This window comes from Syngnathus floridae, chromosome 10 (assembly GCF_059516105.1).
Source record: "Syngnathus floridae isolate MCC-2025c chromosome 10, RoL_Sflo_1.0, whole genome shotgun sequence".
Classification (NCBI taxonomy): Eukaryota; Metazoa; Chordata; class Actinopteri; order Syngnathiformes; family Syngnathidae; genus Syngnathus; species Syngnathus floridae.
The window spans coordinates 2331916-2354625 of record NC_142422.1 but is presented as its reverse complement, the minus strand read 5'-3'; the positions used below and the strand labels follow the sequence as shown (position 1 = coordinate 2354625).

Here is a 22710-nt window from a genome sequence, read left to right as displayed (position 1 = left end):
AAAAAGCCTACTGATTGAAGCGTGCGTCGGGTCCTCAGGTATACGAGGTCGTGCCGTGCCAGAGCGACTGTAACCAGTACGTTTGGGTAGCCGAGCCCTGGAGTGTATGGAAGGTCAGCAACGTGGACCTGAAGGAGAACTGTGGAGAAGGAGTGCAGACCAGAAAAGTTCGGTAGGCATCACAAGCTGAACTGCTCCTAAATCGATGTTTTTTTTTTATTTGCCCTTGTGTTCGACAACCTTAAAACTAATTGATCCCTTCAACATTGCAGTTATTTTATTTCAATGTCGGCTTCCTTTTATATTCTTTTTGAGATGTTTAAAATAAGATGATTGTGGACAGGTGCATGCTCAACACCATCGATGGGCCCTCGGAAGCGGTGGAGGACTACTTGTGCGACCCCGAGGAGATGCCCTTGGGGGCTCGGGAGAGCCGGCTGCCTTGTCCTGAAGATTGCGTCCTCAACGACTGGGGTCCTTGGACCCGCTGCAGCCTTGTAAGAACTCACAAAATCTGTCTGCCGTGTGCTTTTTGTCAAGAGTGAGTTATTATTTTTTTTTCAAAAAGACATGTGCAGTGAGATGTTGCGGGAAGAGTACTTGATACATCACAGGTACACACACTTGATGGTGTATTCAGCCGGGAGGTGAGATGATTGATGACACACCGCACTCAACGCTACACAAAAACCCACACGGCGGTGTTAATGTAACCGCATTAGTAAGTGCAGCGTCCCTGAGTACAAGGTGTCTGCAGATCCTCAAAACGTCTTAACACTTAATCCTTAAATCCAAGGACGCAGGTTATCAAAAAAAATGGCCTCAGAAATGGGCTTAAAAACTTAAATATGGCTACAGTCCAGTGGAGACCTCCACCAATGTAAAACGACTCCTTTGAGTGGAAAAAAAGAACCTTGTGACAATGCCCTGTAGGGGGCGCTATTTTATATTACAATATTGCCACACACAATATTCTAACTTATAAAAAAAGACCAAATATCTAACGAACTGACAAACAACTAACCAAGTAATTAACCAACTAGAATCTACTAATAACATGAAGATAAAAAGTCAATGTTTTATTCGCATAGGCAAAAAGGTTAGATTGGGTTTAGGTTGACGTCGGAGTCATTAAATGTGTTCATGCGCAGCCGAAACTCCTGGAGGAACATTCCACAAAGAGATGGGGAAGACTTCTTCTTCTTCTTCCCTTCTCAATCAATCTTGCGCTCAGATACCGTCATCACCCTTTGAAACTTTGCGACCATTTTGGCTCTAATCTATTCGGCTCGTCGTTCTCGTAAGCGCCCTCGTTGGATACGGGAACATTTCCCAGGAGGAGGCGATGCTCGGTGCCGTTAACGCGCTTCTCCAATTCACAGCGCCTAATTGGACCGTAGGGTTCTTGAGTCAAGAGCAGAAAAAGAAAGAAATGCGTCGGCTTTTCAAATTTTGATGTTCCCAGAAATAAGTGAAGGGAGTCAGATAGCGGCGGCGGGTTAACCCAAAAACAAGTCGGAAGACGAGACAAAGGCAGGTGTCGAAGCAGTTAGTTGGTATTTTAGTTGATTAGTAAGTTCGTTTGGCAGTTGATGTTTTTGTTTGCGAGCAGACCTTTTGAAATTCAAAAAAAACACACGCAACAGCTTCCATGTTTCTTCAAGCTGGGGAACAAACTGCTCCATGTCAAAATGTCAGCATGAGCTCTGCCAGTGTTTGCTTATTTCTCAGTGGGTGTGCAAGAAATCGAGACGAATTGACCCGCAAGAATGTCAATGCTAAATTTTCACTTCCTGTTTGTTTTTCAGCCATGCGCGAGAAGCAAAGGTCGTATTCGTACGGCGTACACGCTACGCTCGCCGAGCGCGGGGAGAATGTGTCCCGACACCGCCGAAGAAGAACCCTGCGGCCTCAACCTCAATTGCTTCAACTACTTCTACAACATCACAGGTAGCGTTAGCAACTTTAGCTTTATTCGCAATCTGCTTATATCTGATTTACCTTTTTTTTTTCTGCTCTTCAGTTCAGATTTTTAGCGTCCAACTTGTGTTCTGTGCCGCGTTCCGATTGGCCACTCTGTTGTGGGCCATGTGGCTTAACAAAAACGGTGTACTTGTCAATTATCCAGACAAAAATGTTCTGTGTAGGATTTGGATTCATGTTGTCTTAGTGGGCATGTTCTCACTCAGCTGCTATAGAATCGCCCCGAGCACACACACACACACACACACACACACCTACCTTTCCAAATATAATGGTTCATTCCAGCCAAGCGCATCATTGAATCAAAGCCACGGTGGAAAGCATCCAAGCTGCACCTTCTCATCTTGTTCTTATCCCTTTCCGTCCCCAGAGTAGCGCACCTCACCTCCCAAAAGGAACACATGCACGGACTCGCACACACAAAAACACACACACACACGCAAAAACACACACAGACACACACACACACACGACTTGTGTTGTTGAGTTGTTGTGGTGTTCATAAATGAAGTGATTGTAGCTAAAAACAGACACAGTTGTTTTTGTCAGCTTGAAGTCAATATGGGCCTCCCTGATGTTTTTTCTTTATTTTGTAGACTGTGCATATGAAGTATTTAAAAACAGCCACGTTGTTTTGTTTCTGGGAGTTCTGTAGCTGTACCAGTTATTTTAAGTCTGAGCCCGCACGGCTGTCAGAAAGTCTCCATTTTATTTTGTAGCACCATGGACCTTACCATTTGGTTTAAAAAAAAAACATTTCAAAATAAAAGTCATCTTTAGAAACTGCCTGTCCAGCGCCAGACAAATTAAAATAAAAAAAACAATGTAGAGTTTTAATATAAAATGATGAGACATGAAATCTGCCTAGCAACAGTTGACTGCTAAACGTTATTTCAAGACAAAAAGAATTTGCTTGCTGCTCCATCTTCTCGCTATTACCTTTTTTTTAACCTTCAAATTGTTTTCAGATTGGAGCACGTGTCAGTTGAGTCCAAGCGCCGTGTGCGGCCAGGGAATCAAAACACGCATGCTGGACTGTGTTCGCAGTGACGGTAAATCGGTGGACATCAAATTCTGCGAGGAGGTGAGTCACCTTAGTCCCTCTCCTATTTTCATCTAATGCCAGTGTGAAATACCGTATCATGCTGTATTCTCGTGTGCGCGGATGTTGTTTCGACAGGCCTGAGTATCGTTTTCATTTCTTATGAGTCTCTTGTTCCCGCAAATGTAGCCCGCAGTGATGTTTGGCTCATTCACAAAGCTCATGATCATATTAACGAGTCGGGTGTGCGCAGTTGAAACTGGAGAAGAAGTGGCAAATGAACATCTCCTGCGTGGTGGAGTGTCCAGTCAACTGCCAGCTCTCCGAGTGGTCGCCCTGGTCCGAGTGCTCGCAGACTTGCGGTTTAGACGGTAAGTGATACCAAATGGGATGTATAAAACGAGAAAAAAAAAATCCTTTACTTGCAGAAGTTGGACAGTCGAAGTGGTCATGGGAAAAAAACAACAGAATAAAAGATCAAAATGATTGTGGACTTTTTTGGTAGATTGCACTTTTTTCCCTTTTCTCATTGATGTTGGCTTCTTTGACCACTCAAAAGCCTCTGCATGTGTGTTTCTCTGGATACGTGTGTGTGCGTGGGATGAAAGGTGCACACGAGATGGAAATGGGGTCGCTTTCTTACGTGCACTGTTACATAAGTTCTATTTTGGGACTTGTCGCTTAGGTGATCAATGTTCTGCATTCACTTGTTCAGAATTTTTTGTTTTTTTGCTGATTGATGAAGCGAGATTCAAAAATAACATGGCAGGAGCTCGATAAAATTTTATAACATAACTGAAACTTTTTTTTTTTTGTAAAGCTAGACCACATACATAAAATGTGACTGAGTGATGATGTCATTTCCTTCGGGGTGGTCTCCAGGCAAGATGTGGCGTCAGAGGTCTGTCGTGCAAGCCTCGCAGGGTGACGGTCGTCCGTGTTCTTCGCCGATGGTGCAGTGGAAGCCGTGCCCGGTGCGGCCATGCTACCGATGGCAGTACAGCGCCTGGTCAGAGTGCCGTGTAGAGGTTGGTTCAAGCCGTTCGTGAATATGGTCCATCCAAACAGAAGCCATATCATTCCTTACTTCCATTTATCAATTGGCATCCAAAAAGTAACTCATTATATTAGTATTTCATTTTATCAAACACACAGAGAAAATAAATAAGACTACCCAAATGTATTCAACCTAACTATTCTTGCTCATTATTGTTAAAAAAATGACATAATGCCACTCGACAGTTAATACTAAGATGGGTTGACTCTGCATTTAGTGTAAATGTGTTTTCCATTCCGAGTGAACTACGGTATGGCCTGTGATGAAAATGAGTTTGACAATACTCCCCTAAGGGGACATGAAAGAAAAAAAAGAAAAGCAGCTGAAGTGTAAATAATGTAATATTACATTACAGAATGAATTCTACGCTCATTTTGTCTTCTTTCATGTGTGTAATGTCCACTTTTTCTCTCTGACTGCCTCCTTAGTGCGCAAACAGCCATATAAATGTTTAACAAAGTCTATAATTCAAGTAATTTTTCCCTTCTGACTCTCGCAAGAACTCATTTGATGTCTTAAGATTTTGGGTCAATCGCCGAGTAAAACTCCATTACTCTCTCCCATGTGTAATTGCGTTGCTGTCTTCGCTTCAGTCTGGTCAGTAGGCCAAAGTGGCCCAAATTTATATTATTAATATGAATAATTAATAGAGTTATCTCGTGAAAGTGTTTTCTTGAAGTCCCCTTGGGGGCTTTGTTCACGGACTGCTAAGTTTGATTTTATTATTTAATTGGTGCTGTTTATATGGCTTGGAAGTTTTGCTATTGTTATAAGGCTAACAAGCGTAGCTTTACTGACGCTCGTTACCAAACTGCAGGACTTCGTTAACACGGGAAAATTAAAGACAATGAGGAGTTCCTCAGCCTATTTTTCAGTTTCATAGTTTTGATCTTAGTAAAAAGACAGAATCATTGTTTGTTGTGGTCGATCAAAATCAAACAACAAAATAATGAGTCACGTTGTCTAGTTAAAATGGAATTAAAAATGATAGAGATGATCGAATCCCATCAAAAAAAAGACACAGACACTGGCTTTAAATCAATACAATGGTGTCATAAAGCAAAAAAATGATGAGTAGAGAGGAATGTGGGCTCAATGGCCCATTTCGCTGAGTTGTTCCTCTAAATTAATTTTATGGCATGTCCAATTATCAAACTTATCCCTCAACCACACACCAGGGGGAGAAGTTAACAGTTCATGTCCAGTATGGAATATAAAGTCAAACGGAATCATTGTTCATTTATAGAAAATACTTTTTTGTGGGTGTTCATGATGAATGTCCCAAATTTCACATTGCTCAGTCAAATTGACGGTCAAAATGTTGTCCGCCGAATCAGTTTTTGGTGATTTTTCAGAGCGTGGTATGCGGTCACGGCACGCGCTACCGGAACCTCACCTGCTTCGTATCAGATGGCAGCGGTGGCGAACGGGACAGTAGCGGCCAAGTGGATGAAGAGCTATGCAGCGGTCTGGAACTTTCCGTGGACGGAGACAAGCAAATCCGACTGAAGGAGGCCTGCATGCTTCCTTGCCCTGGTGAGGATTTCATAGCAAAATTAGAGATTGCATTTTTTTTTTGGTGGTCTCTTAATTTCTTGCGGAGTTGTGGGGATTTGCTCGGCTGGGTTTATTTTGTGGAGAGCTACTGTCATCGTGATGACAGGCACCAGTCATGTGTCAGCTTTTGAGGGATCTTTGCTCTCAAAAGCTTGACAGGACACAGCAGCTCTCTGGATATTTGTCAGCGTTTCCATTTTGAGCTCCACAATCAGCGCCTCGATTAGACCAAAAAGTAGACCCAATTTAGTAGTGTAGCTTGATAAGACAGGTGAGTGTGCGGCTTGCAGTTAAGTCAGTGTTGTTGTTCCTATTTTTTTTTTTGTCAGTGTCAGCACTCCCTAAAGGGAAATTAGTGCTCGCTCGCTCTGCCAAAAAAAAAAAAAGCAAACACAAAGCTCGTTTCCAAAGTGTCTAATTTAACTCGTCACAGATTGTTCAGCATTTTGGGGCGGAATAACACCATCGCTTTCTTTTAAGAGGGGCCACACAGATAGGGGAAAAAAGTGCAACCACAAAATTAACTGCAAAAAAAGTCAATGCTATTGTAAAAAAAAAAAAAACAGTCTGTCTTATAGAGTGAAACTAAAACCTAATCGTTTCTTTAGCATTTATTACAAAAAGTACCTTAAACTCAAATTGGCTGTCTTTTATTCTTGGACTGTAATTCTAGCTGGCATCCAAGGAGCATATAAAACTAGCCAAAGCATTTAAAAAAAAAAAAAGTAGCTAGCACAAGAGAACCCGTCCCCGTAATTCGAGTCGGCACTCGAGAGCAGCTGCAGCTTGTCTTCCGGAACCTTTTAGTTTCCTTCAGTTTGAGAGGTGAGAAAAGTGTGTCGGCTAGCTGCATGGGAGACGGCGAGACGCATCAGAATGGGAGGAGGTTCGCAAGTATGGGAATTGGGAAACTCTCACGCACGTTCATGCACTCTTGACCCGTGCTCCACTTTCTCCCCCCCCCACTCTTCGTTATTTGACGAGCTGCACTTGTCAGCTGTCGTCAAAGCCGACCCCGCGCCGCATCTCGAGTCCTTTCTACCTCCTCCGCCTCCTCCTGCTCAAATGGAAAGTGAAACATTCCAGACACGTCTCACCTCATTCATCCATTTCCCACGCAGCTCACCTCTGATGATCCCTGCTGTTAGCGCAGCGACAGGAAAGAGGAAATGAATAGAAGCGCCGGGACGTGGCCGGAGGCTGCGTAGACATTGCGACGGTCATCGGCAATTATCCGCCAAAGATTGAAGCTAATTGATTCTGTCCGCCTTTTTTTTTTTTGTCAGGCCGCGAGTTGAAGCCGCCGAGAATTAAAACGCATAATTAACCTTTAAAGCAGTTAAAGGCTGTGAAGAAAATAAATAAAAAAAGTCAGCAGCCGGTTAGGACGAGTAATCACGCAGCTGTGATATTTGCTTTGCGGTCGGAGGAGAATTTAATACACAAGACATCAATAGCAGAACAACAGTTCAGAAAGCACCGCTATAATTGGCATAATTTATTTTGGGGGGGACTGCCACAAAATCGAAACTTATCAGCTTTTAATAGTCGTCTTGTGTTCACTGTTTATCTGTATCAAACAACAATACAGAAACTTGCAAAAAAAAAGATTTAAAGAAATTGTGTTTTGTCAGGTGAGTGCTACCTGATGGAGTGGTCCGACTGGAGCTCCTGCGTCAGCATCTGCGTCAAAGACGCCGGCGTGGACTTCGGTTCCGTCCGGGTGCGTTCGCGAGCTGTGTTGGCTCAGGAGCCCGAGAACCTGCAGCTGTGTCCTGACCAGGTCTGGGAGTCGCAACCCTGCACAGGTATGGAAAAAAGACAAACTGGAACATTCAACTTTTGCTGGATTTGGTCCAGCTTTGAAGGACCCTCGGACATGGTTTTCGGGCACGGCTTTTAATCTCGCTATTTGGTGCCTACCTGAATTTCACAAGTCAATCTGGCTTTGCGACACTTCCCACAAATTACAGGTTTGTTATCAAGAGTCAATTTCCACCAGGATGCTCGTGATGTGGAGTAGAAACTCAAGCGGCGTGGCGTGAGCTCCTTCAGATGAACGAGAGTCTCGAGATGACGAGCAGAGATAGCGGAGCATGTCTCTTCTTTGTCCAAGGTTAAATTGTTCATTTCCTCCAGCTGAGTCTGCAGAGACGCTGATACTGATTTCATCTCTCAGGCTCGCTGATAGACGCTCATTAAGCCGAGACTCTCGGTGAACATTAAAACACTCCGTTGCACTCCTTTGACGTTTAAGACCATGACACGTCCACAACTTCAGAACTTCTTTGTGATCAGTCGTCTTCACATGATTATTTTTTTTTTTTTGGTGTTGTTATTTTAGAAGGAGAATGTTTTGAGTACAAGTGGCAGAGCAGCTTTTGGCCCAACTCCTCGCGACCGTTCATCTGGTGTCAGCGCTCTGACGGACTCAACGTCACTGGTAAGAACATTACAGTCACTCTCCAGTAAATACAAAAGTATTAAGCCACTCAAATTTTAAAGTCAAGGTTTGCATTATGGCTGCACTTTTCAACTTAAGAAGTAAGCGTCACAACATTGGGAAGCCATTTTATGGTGCTGCTGCCAAGACACACTCATGTAGAGCTTTGTCTAATTGCAACCAAATTGGAACCATGTTTTTTTTTTTTTTTTAGGCAGATGGACAACACTAAATTGCAAAACATTTTAGTTTATCATCGCATGTGGCCAAAGCTTGGCAGCCAAGTTTGATGATTTGCCAGAAAAACACCACCAACTCCAATCAAATCAAAACCCCCCATCGTCAGAGCCAGATTAACATTTTGAAAAATCAGGCCTTGGAGTCAATTTAATTTAGTAACATGAATTTTGCAACACTGGCATGGGTAGACCCACAAAAAAAAAAAAAGTGTGCCCCAAAACACTTCCATTTTGGTTTGATTTTGTGTGATTGCTACCAAATTAGAGCCCCACATACTAGATGGACAATTTTTACTAAACTGCAATTTGGACTGAACTCAAACTCCCCAAAATCAAAGCCCATTTGACTAAATTTGGAATACTATCGTGTTGTTGATGTGCTTCATTGATGCTATTTTTTTTCCCCACTTAGGAGGCTGCCTTCCCCCAACCCCCGTGATGGACGACAGCACGTGCAACCCGCCATGCTTCCCTCCAACATCTTACTGTAGCGAGGTCAGTCACCAGGAAGTAAAGAATACCAACTCCGGTGTACATTCAACGCAGCAAAATCCATCGGTCTTGTGCTGCCCCCCGCAGGCGGGTATGTGCATGTGCGAGGAAGGCTACACCGAGGTGCTGTCGACCGGCGGGTTCCTGGACCAGTGCGCCCCCATCCCCGTCCTGGAGATCCCCACGGCGGGAGACAAGAAGGGGGACGTCAAGACCAGCCGTGCCGTCAACCCCACTCTGACTACCACCACACAGCCGGGACGCTCGGGGCGCACCTGGTACCTGCAACCCTACGGACCAGGTCACAAACATTTTTAATTATATTGTGAATCTAACGTGAGGACTTAATCAACAAGGCAACAACTTCATGAAAGTGTCCCTAATTCCCTCCCCGTCCCTCAGCAGATGGTAAGTTGAAGATTTGGGTGTACGGCGTGGCTGCGGGAGCTTTCGTGCTGCTTATCTTCATCGTGTCTATGATCTACCTGGCTTGGTGAGTAAGACTCTACTTCTTCTGCTTCCTCATCTTCATCAATTCATCATCATCACCACCACGGTCACCTTCTCCCCTCACTCGTCATCCCCCCAACCTTGGCGAGGGCAGCAGTTATTGTGCCAGCGTGCATCGTTCTCTGGCCTCCCAGGAGGTCCACGCCAACGGGGCGGCGGTGTGGACGGGGCAGCAGAATGCCCGCGGGATGGTCTACACGTGTCCCGACTGCCAGGAGCTGGCTCAGAGCAGCGGCAGCTAATGAAAAGAGCCACCCCCTCATCCCCCGCCCAAGTAAAGCCCCTCCTCCCAGCATGCTTTGCTCAAGTGCCTGCAGCCCCTCCCCTCACGCAGTCCGCCCGATAGCCGAGTCAGCTCGTTGGAGCAGGTGAGGACCAGTCTCTTGTAGATTAGTATGGAAAAGTGAGGAAATCAATTAGAAGGATGGATAGATGGATAGTTGTTGCTCTGCTGCCCCCGTGTGGCCAAGTCATGCCATTTTCACTCATCTCCTTCCCCTTCATTGTCTGTGCTGATTCCATGTTCCAGTAGGGGGTAGCATTGTCCCATTTGTGGATTCAGTGAACTACCAAAAGTAACTCATTGGCTATTACTAGTGTGCAGGTGTACCTAATGTTGTGTCCGGTGATGACAGCGCTTATTTAGGCTCCTCCCCAAATAGTAACCATAACATGTGTTTCCGTGTTTTGCGACCGGCAGCAAGAAGCCAAAGCGACCGGAGCGAGCGAGGCAGCAGCAAAACAACCGCCTCAAACCTCTGACGCTGGCCTACGACGGCGACACGGACATGTAGTCAAAACTGCGCGCCGGACGCTTTTCCTTTCTTTTTCTTTTTTTTTCAAACAGCATGAAGGCGAGACAGAAAATCCTCTTAGAGCACGTCTCTGTTTCAAAAAGTGCTCTCCCCGCTCACACTTTTTTTTTCGCCTTCATGACCTCTGCAAGTGTTGAGTCAAATGCCTTTTTTTTTTTTTTTGTGTCATCCCGCCCAACCGAGACATTTATTTTTCCCCACACACTTTCTTCCCGCTGAGCCGCCGCCTGAGGCTTTACGGGATACGTCGCATCCTCCGTTGCCAAAAAAAAAAAGATGAAGGATGAAGGAAAGGCAAATCTCCATAAAGGGGTTTAGAATCCCTTCCTCTGCCGAATCCTCTTGCTCTGGACAAAAGAGGGACGCCACTCTCTCTCTTGCGCTTTTGTGATTGTTGTTGGATTGGGGCGGCCGTTGCCATGGAAACTGCGCCCTTCTTTGTCTCTCTCGCTCTCTCTCGTTTTCGGCGCTAATGTGCACTATATTAGTGCAGCACATGACTGATGATGCCAAAAAAGAGGAATATTTCGGCAAAAATAATGGTCAACACAAACACGCGGGGTTCACTTACAAAGGAGCCTCATGGCCACACTGGGGGGGAAAATTAAAAAAAAAAAATCCCAATCTGGTCCTGACACTCCTTTATAAATAATGATAAATATGTATAGATTTCTTTTTCAATAGTAAAAAGGAAAAAAAAAAAGTACCTTTTGTGGTTTATTGAGGTCGTCTAATGTAATTACGTTTCTTTCCACTTCCCACATATATTTCTCCCTCTTTCAGAAGACAAGCTGTACGACATTTTTGCATTGAAGCAGCCATTTTGAAGGTCATTATGGCTATTTCCCCACGTATGTTTATTCAAAAGACAAACTTGACAATCTTGGAAAATTCAGCCCCCGAAACTTAGCAGGGTGAAATATCTATCTATCATGAGTCAACCCAGAAACCCCGTTCCAGAAATTCTGCCATATGCATTTCTGAAATTTCCAGAAGTCCTTTAAACACAAACTCCTCACATCGATTGTGTCAGCTTATTTGTAGCATGTATGGAGGATGCAAAATTAGGACAAGTTTTTGTTCTTGGGCATGTGGAGCTTGGTGGCAAAGTTTGGTGACTCGCCAAAAAAACGCCCTGTCTATTCATCAGTGCCCCCGAGGGCATCAAATGCAATAACTCCTTGCTCCTAAATCTCTTTTCCAACTTTTCTTTTATCTGCCTTACTGACGATCACTTGCAGTTTTTCTACTTGAAAAGGGTCCAACTAACATGCGGTCGCTTACAAAATGATCACTAATGAACACTCGTGTGTTTTTCATATAAGCTTTATTATTTATGAGGTGGAAAATAACAAAATAAGGTGGATGTGAGACATTGTTTACGCTGGTGGATTTGTAAAAAAAACAAACAAAAAAAGAAACTTTTTTTATTTTCTTGTTTGTCGTGGAGAGAAAAAAATGTTGAAAGGTTCATGTAAATTTATTTTGTATTACACAAAAAATGTTTAGTTTGAATATTGCAAAAGTGGCTGTATAATATTTTTTGCTGTCCTGATGCAAATTCTGTGATGGGGAAAGGGGGTAAAAAAAAAAAAAAAGCAAGAAGACGACAAAAAAAAAAGAGTAAAGCTCGTCCGTTTTTGTACAGGTTGTTTGTGCGTGGGGAAAGAAAAGGCGATAATAAACAAGGACACGGTGATAATGCAAAAATATTTGTCCTTTCTGTCTTTTATGCATGCTGGAAAAAGTTAAATACAAAACTCGCGCTTCACTCTAGTGAGCTTGCAGCTTTTGCCCAAAGGTTTTTTTATTTACCTTCAAAATTGCACACGTAATTATCATTTATGAATATTTTTTTCAGCCACAACGTTTGGTATTTGCTATTCAAAAAAGGCAGCGTCCCCTCCGGTGCTTAAGTGACGCTAATTGAGTTGCAACTTGATGGTTGGTGCAGCCGAGAGCTCCCCTTTTTTACTTTAGCAGCGATGCTAATCGCGCCGCATTAGAGTGCGACGTGCTGCCATTTATGAGATTGATTTTGACCTTTCCTCTTATCTTTGCTCTCACTGCACTTTTTTTGTGTGTGTGTGTGTGTGTGTTTGTTTATCTAACAGCTGTTGTCTCGCAACCTGAATGACAAATTGAATATTTGACATGATGACTTTCAAATGTCAGTTGAAAATTACTACCTGTACAATTTTATTAGTGGTACTAACAAAGCGTGTGTTTGTGTTGTGACATTTTAATTTGGCTTTTTCATGATGGGTGGTTTTTTTTTTTTTTCAGACAAGATCGAAGACAAGATAAGACTATTGATTTGCTTGTAGGAGAAGCATCACAGAAGGACAAAAAAAGGTCGTGACAGTGAACCATTTCCGGTAAAAAAAAAAAAAAAATTACAGTAAAACTATATAAAGTGGTGTATCGAAAACAAAATATACAGGATGGATAAAAATATGAATTGTATGAGAAAAGATGCAAAAAAAAAATAATGTACATCTTTGTCAATTTATTTTATTTATTTTTTCTTTTTGTCACGTTTTTATTCACAATTATTTCTGTTTTTTTAATTAATTACTTATTTTTTTACATTGTATATCATATTTTTTTACATATTTATTTTTATTATTAGTTTATTCCTCTTATATTTTTGCATTTTATATTCATCCTCTATCTATATATATACATATATATATATACATATATATATATATATATTTAAAAAAAATTAAACATACTTTTGACATTTTAGAAATTTGCATATTCTTTATCTTTTTACATAACGTCAGCAGAGATTTTTTTTATGTTGTCCAAAAAAATATCATTTGCAGTACGGCCGAGCACCACTTGAGGGCAGCCTGACGACATCCCAAGTTCTCCGAAGTCCCTCAATACCCCCTCCACCATCCCACAAGCCCCCCAACTCCCATCCTGCATCCCTGCGTGTGGGTATAAAGCATCCCTTCCACACTCACTCTCTCATGTGCAAATAGCGCAGCGTCTCCCCTTGCTCTGCTCTCCCCCCAACCCAGAAGACCCTCACCGTCGTCATTCTACCTTCGGACCCCCCACCCGACTCCGTCCTTGCACTTTATTTCAAGTTGGGTCAGCAGGAGATTTTTTGGGGGGCTTTTTTCCCCACATCAGAGAGGACGACGGCTGGACTGAAGCCAGGCGAGAAGCTTTGTGGTCCGAACATGCCGACCACATGGTGCTGCTGGGCTCTGCTGCTGTCAGTCATCTCTCTGGTGAGTAAATCCCCTTTATTAACTCAGATTTGCTCACATGTGTAGTCATCTATTTGCAATATTTGCATTCAAATGGAATCCTGCTGAGGTCCTCTTGGTGAAGAAAGCCAGGGTAGGCTTGGGGGGGAAAAAATCAATGTGTTCCGCTCCAATGTGTAGTTTTTGCGAAGCTCGGCGTAATAATTTTGATATAAATTGAACAAAAATGTATCAAAATTTAAAAGAAAAAAATCATGACTCCAAAATTGAGATGTGAATTTTTCCTACAGCTAACGCTAAGCTGTGATCAATTTTAAATGGACGAAAATAAATCATAAGGACCAATTTTTTTTTAGATAATGCCACATTATCTCTGATTAACAAAATGTGAATTGAAAAAAATAATAATGAAAAATTTGAACATGTTTCTGGCAGTATTTAACGGCCAATGTGTAGTTTTTGGAAACCAGTGCTAAGCTGTCAGTTATAATAAAAATAAAATAACTAATCGGACTTAAACATGTTTTAGTCGTCATTTGAGGTCTACTGTGTATTTCTTCTGAGACAGATATGATAACATTGATTATAACTTAGAACATTTTGACTTTAATCAATCAAGAGCATTCATTCGTGTACATCATTAAAGGACAAATGTGATCCAAGATGTGTATTTTAATTGAGAAAAACTCAATTCAACTTGAATTACTCAAGTTTATTGATATCATTAAAAGACCTTTTCATTTCTTCCAATGCTAACGCTGTGACAGTTTTGCTGACTTTGATTTTAATTAACAATTAGCAAATGAAGCTTCACCTAATCATCTTCTAGACACTGCCCCCCCGTAGCTAATGCTAAGCTAATTTAGCTTCTAAGTGCCTCAGTAAAGTGATGCTAACAGCGTCAAATTACTTCTTCAATGCCTGCTCTTTTTTTTTTCCCCCTAAACCTAATTCTAAACGTAATTGAAAATGGGCCCACAAAAACTTGCCGTATACTTAAATCCTAAGGGACAATGGTATACCTTTAGTGGAAGACATAAACCTCAAATTGAAGTACTACAATCGTAACAGGGTCACTCAAAATCCTTAAGAAACCGAATCCCTCACTTGCCAACCACAAAATGTGAACCCCTAAAACCTGAGTGGAAGCCCTGAAACTCAAACTGGTAATGTCCCAAACCAATAAAGGAAGTCTTTAAACTTTAGCGGGTGGCTGAAAGTTGACCTAAATTGAAACATAAACCTTGAGAGCATGTCAGTAACCTTTAAAGGAAGTAGTAAAACCTCACTAGAGACCTTTTGTGCAAGACTTGTGCCCTTAACCCCCTTAACCTTCAGCCCCGTCAATATTTTTCGGATAAGCAAAAACCCTCAATGGAGTCCTCAACCTTTTAGACACAGCAAGATTGACATAAATTGATTTTCCGTACTGTTACACTCAAATACTTAATGGAAGACTAATAACTGTAATGGAAGCTCCAAGAAATTTTCATAAAAGTCTTTGTAACCTCATTAGAAGTACCAAAGTAGACGAGAGTGGAATTATAAAATCTTATCTCAAAGGATTTTTAGTTTTGTTGAGAGACAAAAAAAAGAAAACAGCTTCAGCAAGGAAAGAAAAGAAAAAAAGTTTGGAGGAAAAAAAAATGTCCGACTTGACGGTTTGTGACAAGCCAATTGCTTTAATCCCGCGTGAGCCGGTAACCCCGCCATCCTGCCGTCCCGCCTGCTCTGATGAACGCGCCAACAAAGCAATCGATGGAGAACAGGGGCCGTAATCCGCGTAAAAACTTCACTTAAAAAGCTCCCGCGGCGTTATCAGTGTTTAATTTGCATAGTGATGGAAAGAAGTCAATTACTATTAATTATTCTCTACAACTTCATTCCCATTATCCAATTGAATTTGCCGTCTTGAAAAGCATAAACTCAATTTCACAGCTGGCTAAACTCGCTAATCATTTACACCCCCAACCCAACACGCCCCCCCCCCCCCCCCTTAATGCCAAACACTACCGCTAAAAACTCACTGATTGCCGCATCCTAAACTCCTGAAGAACAAGTGGTAGAAGGTCAGGGCCTAAAAGCATCAATCTATTTTAAATTCTAAAGTGTTTCATGAAATTCATAAATTACAAAAAATTCCGAAATACATTTTTCAAATGGGATAGGTGCCCATAAAAAAAAAAAAAATCTATATGCAGGCAAATTCATAAATCCCCAATGTGCAGGGTTCCAGCCAACTAATCCTCGATGATGTCAGCATTTTTTCCACCTTCTGATTGGCTGGTCGGAGCAAAGCTTGTCGACTAGCAAAACACACCTGTGGCAATATCTACCAATTAATATACATTTAATAATCATTATTTTATTTTTCGAGGTTTGGACATATTATTCCATAAATATTGATCAATCGCTCGTTTTGGATAGAATTTATGTTTTCACTGCAACGAGGTGTACGAGGTAGCAATCCACAGATCTCAACACGTGTACATCCCATGTTCTCATGATCATGATTTCCCCCCACGGGAATCTCCCAAACCTCTTTGAAGCTAGTGCGGAAAAAGTCTGATTATGCGTTTTCTCCTGTGGCTACCTTAAAAAGTGCACACTAGTTTCTTGGTCCTCGTCTTCAAACCGGTTCCTCTCACATATCACGAGTGTGAGGTCACGCTTGTAATTGTGCCCCCGAATCCTCTGGAGATAAGGCACGTCCACCTGTGATTTCCTGACACTCTGATTTGTCATCATCTCTAACGCCCTCAGGTAGCACTTTGATACAACAGCTACACCCAAACACTCCAAACTGAGTGGAACTCTCTCAATATTTCAGAGAAGTCCCTAAATCTCAGTGGGAGGACTGAAATCCTTAATCGAAGCTTCTAAAACCGAAGTGGTTTTGGGATGCCAAAACCTGAATTTGCGATTTAAATTCTTAGACGTCAAAACTGTTTGGAATTGTCCAAAGTAGAAGTTATTGAACCTAAAATCTTTTATATAAGCCACATTTTTTGTGAACTCCCCTAAAACCTTAGTCTTAGTCCTAAAACCTTAAAGGGGACCAAAACCCTGAATAAAAATCCTTCAAACCTTAGCGAGGAGATCCAAGCACTTAATGGAAGTCTCCAAAACCTTACAAAAAAAATTTGTATAACTTAAAACCTCAGTTGGAAATCAAAACGTTAAATGGAACCCCGTAAAAAAAAATTTGTGGTACTCAAATGAGAGAAAACTTAAACGTTCAACCAAACCATATCATTTTGTGTCATGAAAATCTGCTCGCTTAATGCTAACACACAGTGCTAACACACAATAGAGGCATTTATAGGGGGACCTTCTGGACCTCTTCTCCTCCCCAAAAAACGTCTGCCATTTTGTAAAGGGTTCACCGTTTGTCATTTAAATTCCCATATGTAAATCAACTCCAGAAATAACCTCATGACGCCTCGTCCGCATTGAGCATCCAATCTTAAATCCAATCAAACATTTGCCACATGTGATGTAAACACACTATTTACGTCGAGTCGTATTGTGTATGATACATGGTCGTAAATATCGCAGCAAGCAGCTGACTTTGCCCGCTATCTTCTCCGCAAATTGCACACACTTGCACTGCTGCATCCAGCCCAATGAAAAGTGACACACGCACTCTATCTTGCGCCTTCCATTCAAGACGCGGGTGTGTGCGTGCGTGGAGGAGCTCGGTATAGAACGTGGCGTCACTTGTTTATCTTGAAAGCGCGGCGGGCGGCGTACGTGTGTTATCTCCCGGCTCGGCGGCGTGGAGATAGCGTTGAGTTTGTCCAACAAGCTACAAGGACTTGAGTGCGTGTTGTGCGTACATGTGTGTGTTATCTCCTCTTGTCGTAGCCGCCCGGGATGCCGCCACACTTCTGGAAAAACCTGGAATATTATTAAAGTCCCGTAAATGGTGGCGGCGTTAAATGTAAATGCAAATGAAGTGTCCAAGCCTTGAGCAATAAAATGTTCCATCGCAGCGATAACGACACTTTTTATTGGAAGGGACATTGACTTTTTTTTTTTTTTTTTTTTAATTCTAACAGCGGGTGAGAAATGCAATTAAAATAGAGACACAGAGGACTCAAAAGCAAAAGCACAGAATGGTTTACGATAAAACTAATGAACATCGTTGGACTCGTTCATTGGTTAAAGTAATGTTCAATGTGACGCGCTTTTTGTTTAATCAGCAAAAACAAAACAAAAATCATACAAAAAAATAAGGTCGGTGTGATGAATAAAGTCTGTAAAATGTCTAAAATCTAAAAAAAAAAAAAACTACAGTACAAGATTGAGTTGGTTGACAGGTAAAAGCATTTTCTAAAATATTTAAATGCTAAATCTGCTGAGTTGGTTTACAAGAATGAAAAATTCATTATATTCCTTCACTCCGCTCGATTGACATTTCAGAAGCGGTTAAATGGAGCACTTTGAATCCCGTAAATTTGTGTTTTGATATCACATGCTCCTTTTTTGTCGCGTGTGCATCAGCATCAAGAATGCTCGCCACGCGGTGTTTTCCTTTGAGGTCGTTTGCGTGACAGATGATCGTTTGCGAGTCTCCTGGCGGATAACTGATGATGTTTCCCGCTGTCACCATCAATATTATTTCTGCCACTCGTCTTTGTCGCTTTTGCCCGATAAAACAACTTTTTCTCGCCTTCACGTATACCCCCTCGTGACTTACAAGGGCTAACAAGAAGCTTCGTGACTTTTGGCATGAAATCCTGCTTCATTTTTAATATTTGCTTGCATCTATTGATTGTAAAAAGTGCTGTGATTTTTTTTCTTTGAAAATTATCACCAATTTAGAGAACTAAAATCCTGATACAGTCAACCAGCATTTTTCACGGAGGTATATGTGAATATGAAAAAATTATTTTCCTTTCGGAAGAAGATTATAATTCGCTCAAAGTTTGCTCAGTGCTGCCTGATATGTTGTGGCACAACGTGGTACTACATGCAACGCACTCAACTAAATTTGACTTGCCAGAATACCGTAGAAACATTTTTTTTAAATTAACACAATCTCTTGAAAATCAACAATATATCAACTCCTGTGTGCACTTTTGTTTACTGCCCCCGCTGGCCAGGAGGAACCACTGCGGCGTCATTAAAGCAAAGCAATCAATACCTCCCCAGGCCTGGCAAAGTCATCTCGGTGTGACTGCTGACCTTTAAACAGCACCACACATCACCTTGAGGCACACACACACACAAAAACGCACAAACACACACAGGTTTGAATCTCCCAGTTGAGATTACAAGTTGGTTCTCTAATCCACCGTGCAATTGTACGGCTAATCCTGTCAGGTGTGCTTCTACACGCCAGCTAATTACGTGTCGCCCAGTCACACAAGAAGAAGAACTCGCAGGTGTGACAGCCTATCGTGAGAAATCCCATCCCTATTTTTTCCGGCACATTCTTGCGCACAACTTCTGAGTCCTTTTGGCAGCCATCTTGCTTATGTGTGTGTGTCAGTGTGCGTTTGTGTGTGTTCATGTGTAAAGCAGCTTCCTGACATCCCTTCATGTGACGACGGCGCCTCTGTTGAGACTTAACCCACTTAGCTGAGAAGCTTCCGGAATCACTTTTATGAGTCGGAATAGCAAGTAAGACCAAACTCTATTTGAAGTGCAACTTTTTAGCAGTGGTCAAAGGTCATGGGCAGCAGACGCTTTTTGACCCAGCGCAGTAACTTTGATCTTCATCATTTTTGCTTTTGTGACGCCTCACTTTTGTTGGTAAAATTTCACGTCATCGGTACGCAAAGAGTTGAAGACCTTAAATTCATACATTTTATGAAAACATTCGTGCATTAAATTGAGAACGGGACGTAACCTCGCAATGGAATGGACATTATTAAAATATTACAAAAAAATTTAAATATTGTTTAAAATATTAAAATGTATAGCGACAGATTGCCACTATACATTTAAAAAAAAATCTGCCATGCCTTGAAGGTTACACCTTTTTGTTTTTTTGCACAAATGAACATATTTACTTAGTAAGGCGGCACATAGAGTGTGTAAAAAAAAAAAAAAAAAAAAACACGAGTCGTCACTTTAATATAAAAATGAAGGAGAGTCCACTTTCCAGCTGCTTGCTCGGCACTTTGCGAGACGCCACTTCGTTGAACTTGTCCATCCTTAAGGAGCTTTACGTCAACGCGAAATGGCGACCATAAATCCCGAGCGGGAAGCCGCGACCGACGCCCGACGCCGAATTTGTCTTCTGATAATACATCATGGCGGCCGGCGCGTGTTAGACAAAAGCCGCGCTTCATTAACGCCGTTTAACTGCGCCGCTGAGCCACAAAACATTCCAATCCATTCCTCATCTCACCTTGTCACTTCAAATATTTTACTCTTAAAAAGTCCTGCGGCGACTTTCTTTAGATATAAAAAAAAGATCTATGCACGTTTTTACCACGGCAATCGGCTCGTCCATCACGGTGTTCTCTTCAAAAACAACTGGAGGCCATCTTTCTCCAAAAGTCCGAGTGCACAAAGCCGCCGCGTCCTTCGCAGGGAAGATCATTCACGGCCTCACACAATGCACCTCAGCCGTGTAAAAGAAGACCTTATTTTCATTCTATTGATCGGCCCGGAGAATATACGGAAAAAAACCACGAAGGCTATGCTCAGATGGATCTGCTGTCACGGAACGGCGAGGGTCTCGTCGCGCAGTTGGCGCTGTCATCTGCGGGATTGTTGGAGATGACTCATCCATCATCGGAAAGCACGTTGGACGGGGCGAGAGAGGAGGAGGGGGAGGCGAGATGGCTCTCCGTCTTGATTTAGACGACACGCCAAAGACGTTTGGCGCTCCGTAAGCGTCTGTGGCGAACATCAGCGCTTTCTGGAACGGGTGATGATGGACGGCGCCAACACGCGCTGACGGAGGAAGCTCCAAAGTCAAGCTGCTGTCACACTTGCCGCCCAACACGGAACTGCCACGTGATCGCAAACATACAACTGCCATGTTTTTTTCTTCTCGATTTTAGCACCACTAACCATGTTGCATTCATGGTATCAAATACTGTGGGAATTTTTTTACTTCATTCCAACGTTGGATACTTGGATGACTAACTTGAAAAGTGACATCCATCTTTGTCCTCCAGGTGCTCGGAGCGGACTCGAGATCAGCAAACGGCCAAAAGTCCAAAATGAAGTCCTACTGGTCCACTAGTAGCAAGGCAGCTCAGACTCTGTCAGTCAGCCGCTTTATGGCCCGCACGTTGGACGGCAAGGACAACTTCACCCCGGTGGACCTGGACTTCCACATGGAGGAGGATTTGGATTCGGATCCCAAGCAGTGGACCTGGCTCTCCAACTACTCGGCTTCTTCGGCCTCGGGAGGACGCTCCCGGGCCAAGAGGAGGCCCATCGTGAAGACAGGCAAGTTCAAGAAGATGTTCGGCTGGGGCGACTTCCACTCCAACATCAAGACGGTCAAGCTCAACCTGCTCATCACCGGCAAGATCGTGGACCACGGCAACGGTACTGTAGCTCGGTAAACCGGCCGCGGGTTCTCACGTTTTATCTTCTGAGAGTGCATATCCTGTCCAGGAACCTTCAGCGTCTACTTCCGACACAACTCCACCGGGCAGGGCAACGTGTCGGTAGGGCTGGTCCCGCCCAGCAAGGCGGTGGAGTTCCACGTCCAGCACCACCAGCAGCAGGAGCTGCGCGTCCAGCAACAGACGGCGGTGGAGAGCAAGGAGAACAAGCTGTTCAACTGCCGCGTGGAATACGAGAAGGTGGAACGCGGCACCCGAAACTCGCTGTGCGCCCACGACCCATCGCAGAGTTGCCCTCAGGACCAGACCCAGAGTCACGTCTCCTGGCTGTGCTCCAAACCTTTCAAAGTCATCTGTATCTTCATCACCTTTCACAGCACCGACTACAAGCTGGTGCAGAAGGTGTGTCCCGACTACAACTACCACAGCGACACGCCCTACACGCCCACCGGTTGACTGCCACCGAGGAGGAGGTAAGCGGACTCATCCTGGTCCCCCCCCCCCAGCCTGGAGGCCGGCGACGGGGCGTTCAGGGAAGCTTGGACATCTCCCTCAAAGTGAATCATGTAAATACACAGATGCCACTCAGCCAGCATTTTATCTTTTGTTTTTATTTCTCATCTGTGGCTTTTTCCGCCTCAATCACAGACGCCAATCAGACTCCAACAATCAGTCGGCGGGGCCTGATTTTGATTTCTACTGTTCATCATGGGAGTTACGCTCATGGTGATTGAGTCTGCACTATAAGGAGACCGTTTAAAAAAAAAAAACGTCAAGTATTCTTTCACACTTCTGTAAAAAAAGGGGAGATTATTGTATACTACTACATTGATCACAACACAAATAAGAGGCCAAGCGTGCTTGCTTCAAGCTATTATTATTCTCACTATTGCCATTTGGGGGGAGCACATCAATTTTTTTTCACAGATTTTCAGGGCTTTACTGTAATTACTCTATGTTGCAAGGTGTCACATATAAAAGTGTGTTTATTGTGCGTCATGTGTTTAAAAGAGCCCCTAACCTGTGGGGCTGTGACCAATCCCATCCAGTGAATGAATAAAATATACAGAAACATTTTCTCCCGTATTTCTCCTAAAAATTGTAAATCCACAGTCTGGAATCTGACACTTCTACGATGGAAGAACGCAGGAGAAAAAGAAAATCCAAGCAAGAAGACACCCTCTCAGCTCTGGGTGCGTATTCTTTTGCATTTCCCGCTCCTTTTTGTGTGTTTACCTTTGCATAAAGGATTCAAGCTAAAGCAGAAAATGGGCTGGAACTATGGACTACAAAGTGCTACACATCAAAGGTAAGACTCAAATATTTTTATGTGGAACAATTCTTCCTTTTGTTCTATTTTATTATTCTATTTTTTTTAATAGATATTTTTAGTTTAAAATAAGCCCTTGAAAAAACTTTTATTGATAAAGTTGATTTTATGCTGTTGAAGAAAAATGTTTTACGAAAACATGTTTTTGTGCAAGTACTTTGAACTGGTGTAATGTGTGAGCATTATGAATAACCAGCAGGGGGCGCTGATGACAGCTCTTAAACAGTCAGCATGCAATTGACTGCCTATTAAGCATAATGGCTGTTAAATGTTTCTTATTACACTAATACTCGGCTCCACGCAAAGATTTGGAATGAAATGAGCTTGCTGATGTTGCGCAGACTGAGAATTCCAAAACTAACATGGCCGCTTCTCGCCATTTCCACTCGTGTGACACCGAGCAGGTCCTGAAGGACACAAAGAAAAAAAATTTACGACGCCGAGGAACAAAGCTTGAAGCGGCCCGCTCATAAATTG

At 42.8% G+C, this 22710-nt stretch overlaps 2 protein-coding genes across 5 annotated transcripts in view; both read left to right on the top strand.

The window, feature by feature from the left end:
* The window catches only part of thsd7ab (thrombospondin, type I, domain containing 7Ab), a 45818-nt gene extending 33970 nt beyond the window's left edge, over nt 1–11848 (top strand). Inside the window, exons 16-29 of one of the 2 annotated variants that reach the window (XR_015861011.1) lie at nt 34–172; nt 344–497; nt 1809–1950; nt 2952–3067; nt 3279–3396; nt 3908–4053; nt 5438–5618; nt 7274–7447; nt 7984–8082; nt 8734–8816; nt 8901–9114; nt 9219–9306; nt 9418–9691; nt 10024–11848. Coding sequence is in view for 1 of the 2 variants with exons in the window: in XM_088387906.1 (XP_088244032.1) it covers nt 34–172; nt 344–497; nt 1809–1950; nt 2952–3067; nt 3279–3396; nt 3908–4053; nt 5438–5618; nt 7274–7447; nt 7984–8082; nt 8734–8816; nt 8901–9114; nt 9219–9306; nt 10024–10117 (1748 nt within the window). In the remaining variant the exon portion in view is untranslated. The remainder of the gene's footprint in view (nt 1–33; nt 173–343; nt 498–1808; nt 1951–2951; nt 3068–3278; nt 3397–3907; nt 4054–5437; nt 5619–7273; nt 7448–7983; nt 8083–8733; nt 8817–8900; nt 9115–9218; nt 9307–9417; nt 9692–10023) is intronic. The other variant, XM_088387906.1, reaches the window with a different exon arrangement.
* Nucleotides 11849–13235: 1387 nt separating this feature from the next.
* LOC148391711 (neurexophilin-1) lies at nt 13236–21977 on the top strand. 3 transcript variants are annotated; one of them, XM_088387921.1, is made up of 4 exons: nt 13236–13386; nt 18895–18993; nt 20505–20883; nt 20953–21977. In XM_088387921.1, exons 3-4 carry the CDS (start codon nt 20550–20552, stop codon nt 21357–21359), a joined length of 741 nt encoding a protein of 246 aa, XP_088244047.1. In that variant the 5' UTR covers nt 13236–13386; nt 18895–18993; nt 20505–20549; the 3' UTR covers nt 21360–21977. The 3 variants fall into 3 exon arrangements, 2 of the variants coding, with proteins under 2 accessions (XP_088244047.1, XP_088244046.1); XR_015861012.1 differs by lacking the exon at nt 18895–18993 and having other exon boundaries at nt 13246–13386; nt 20953–21469; nt 21552–21977; XM_088387920.1 differs by lacking the exon at nt 18895–18993 and having other exon boundaries at nt 13246–13386.
* The last annotated feature ends 733 nt before the right edge of the window (nt 21978–22710 follow it).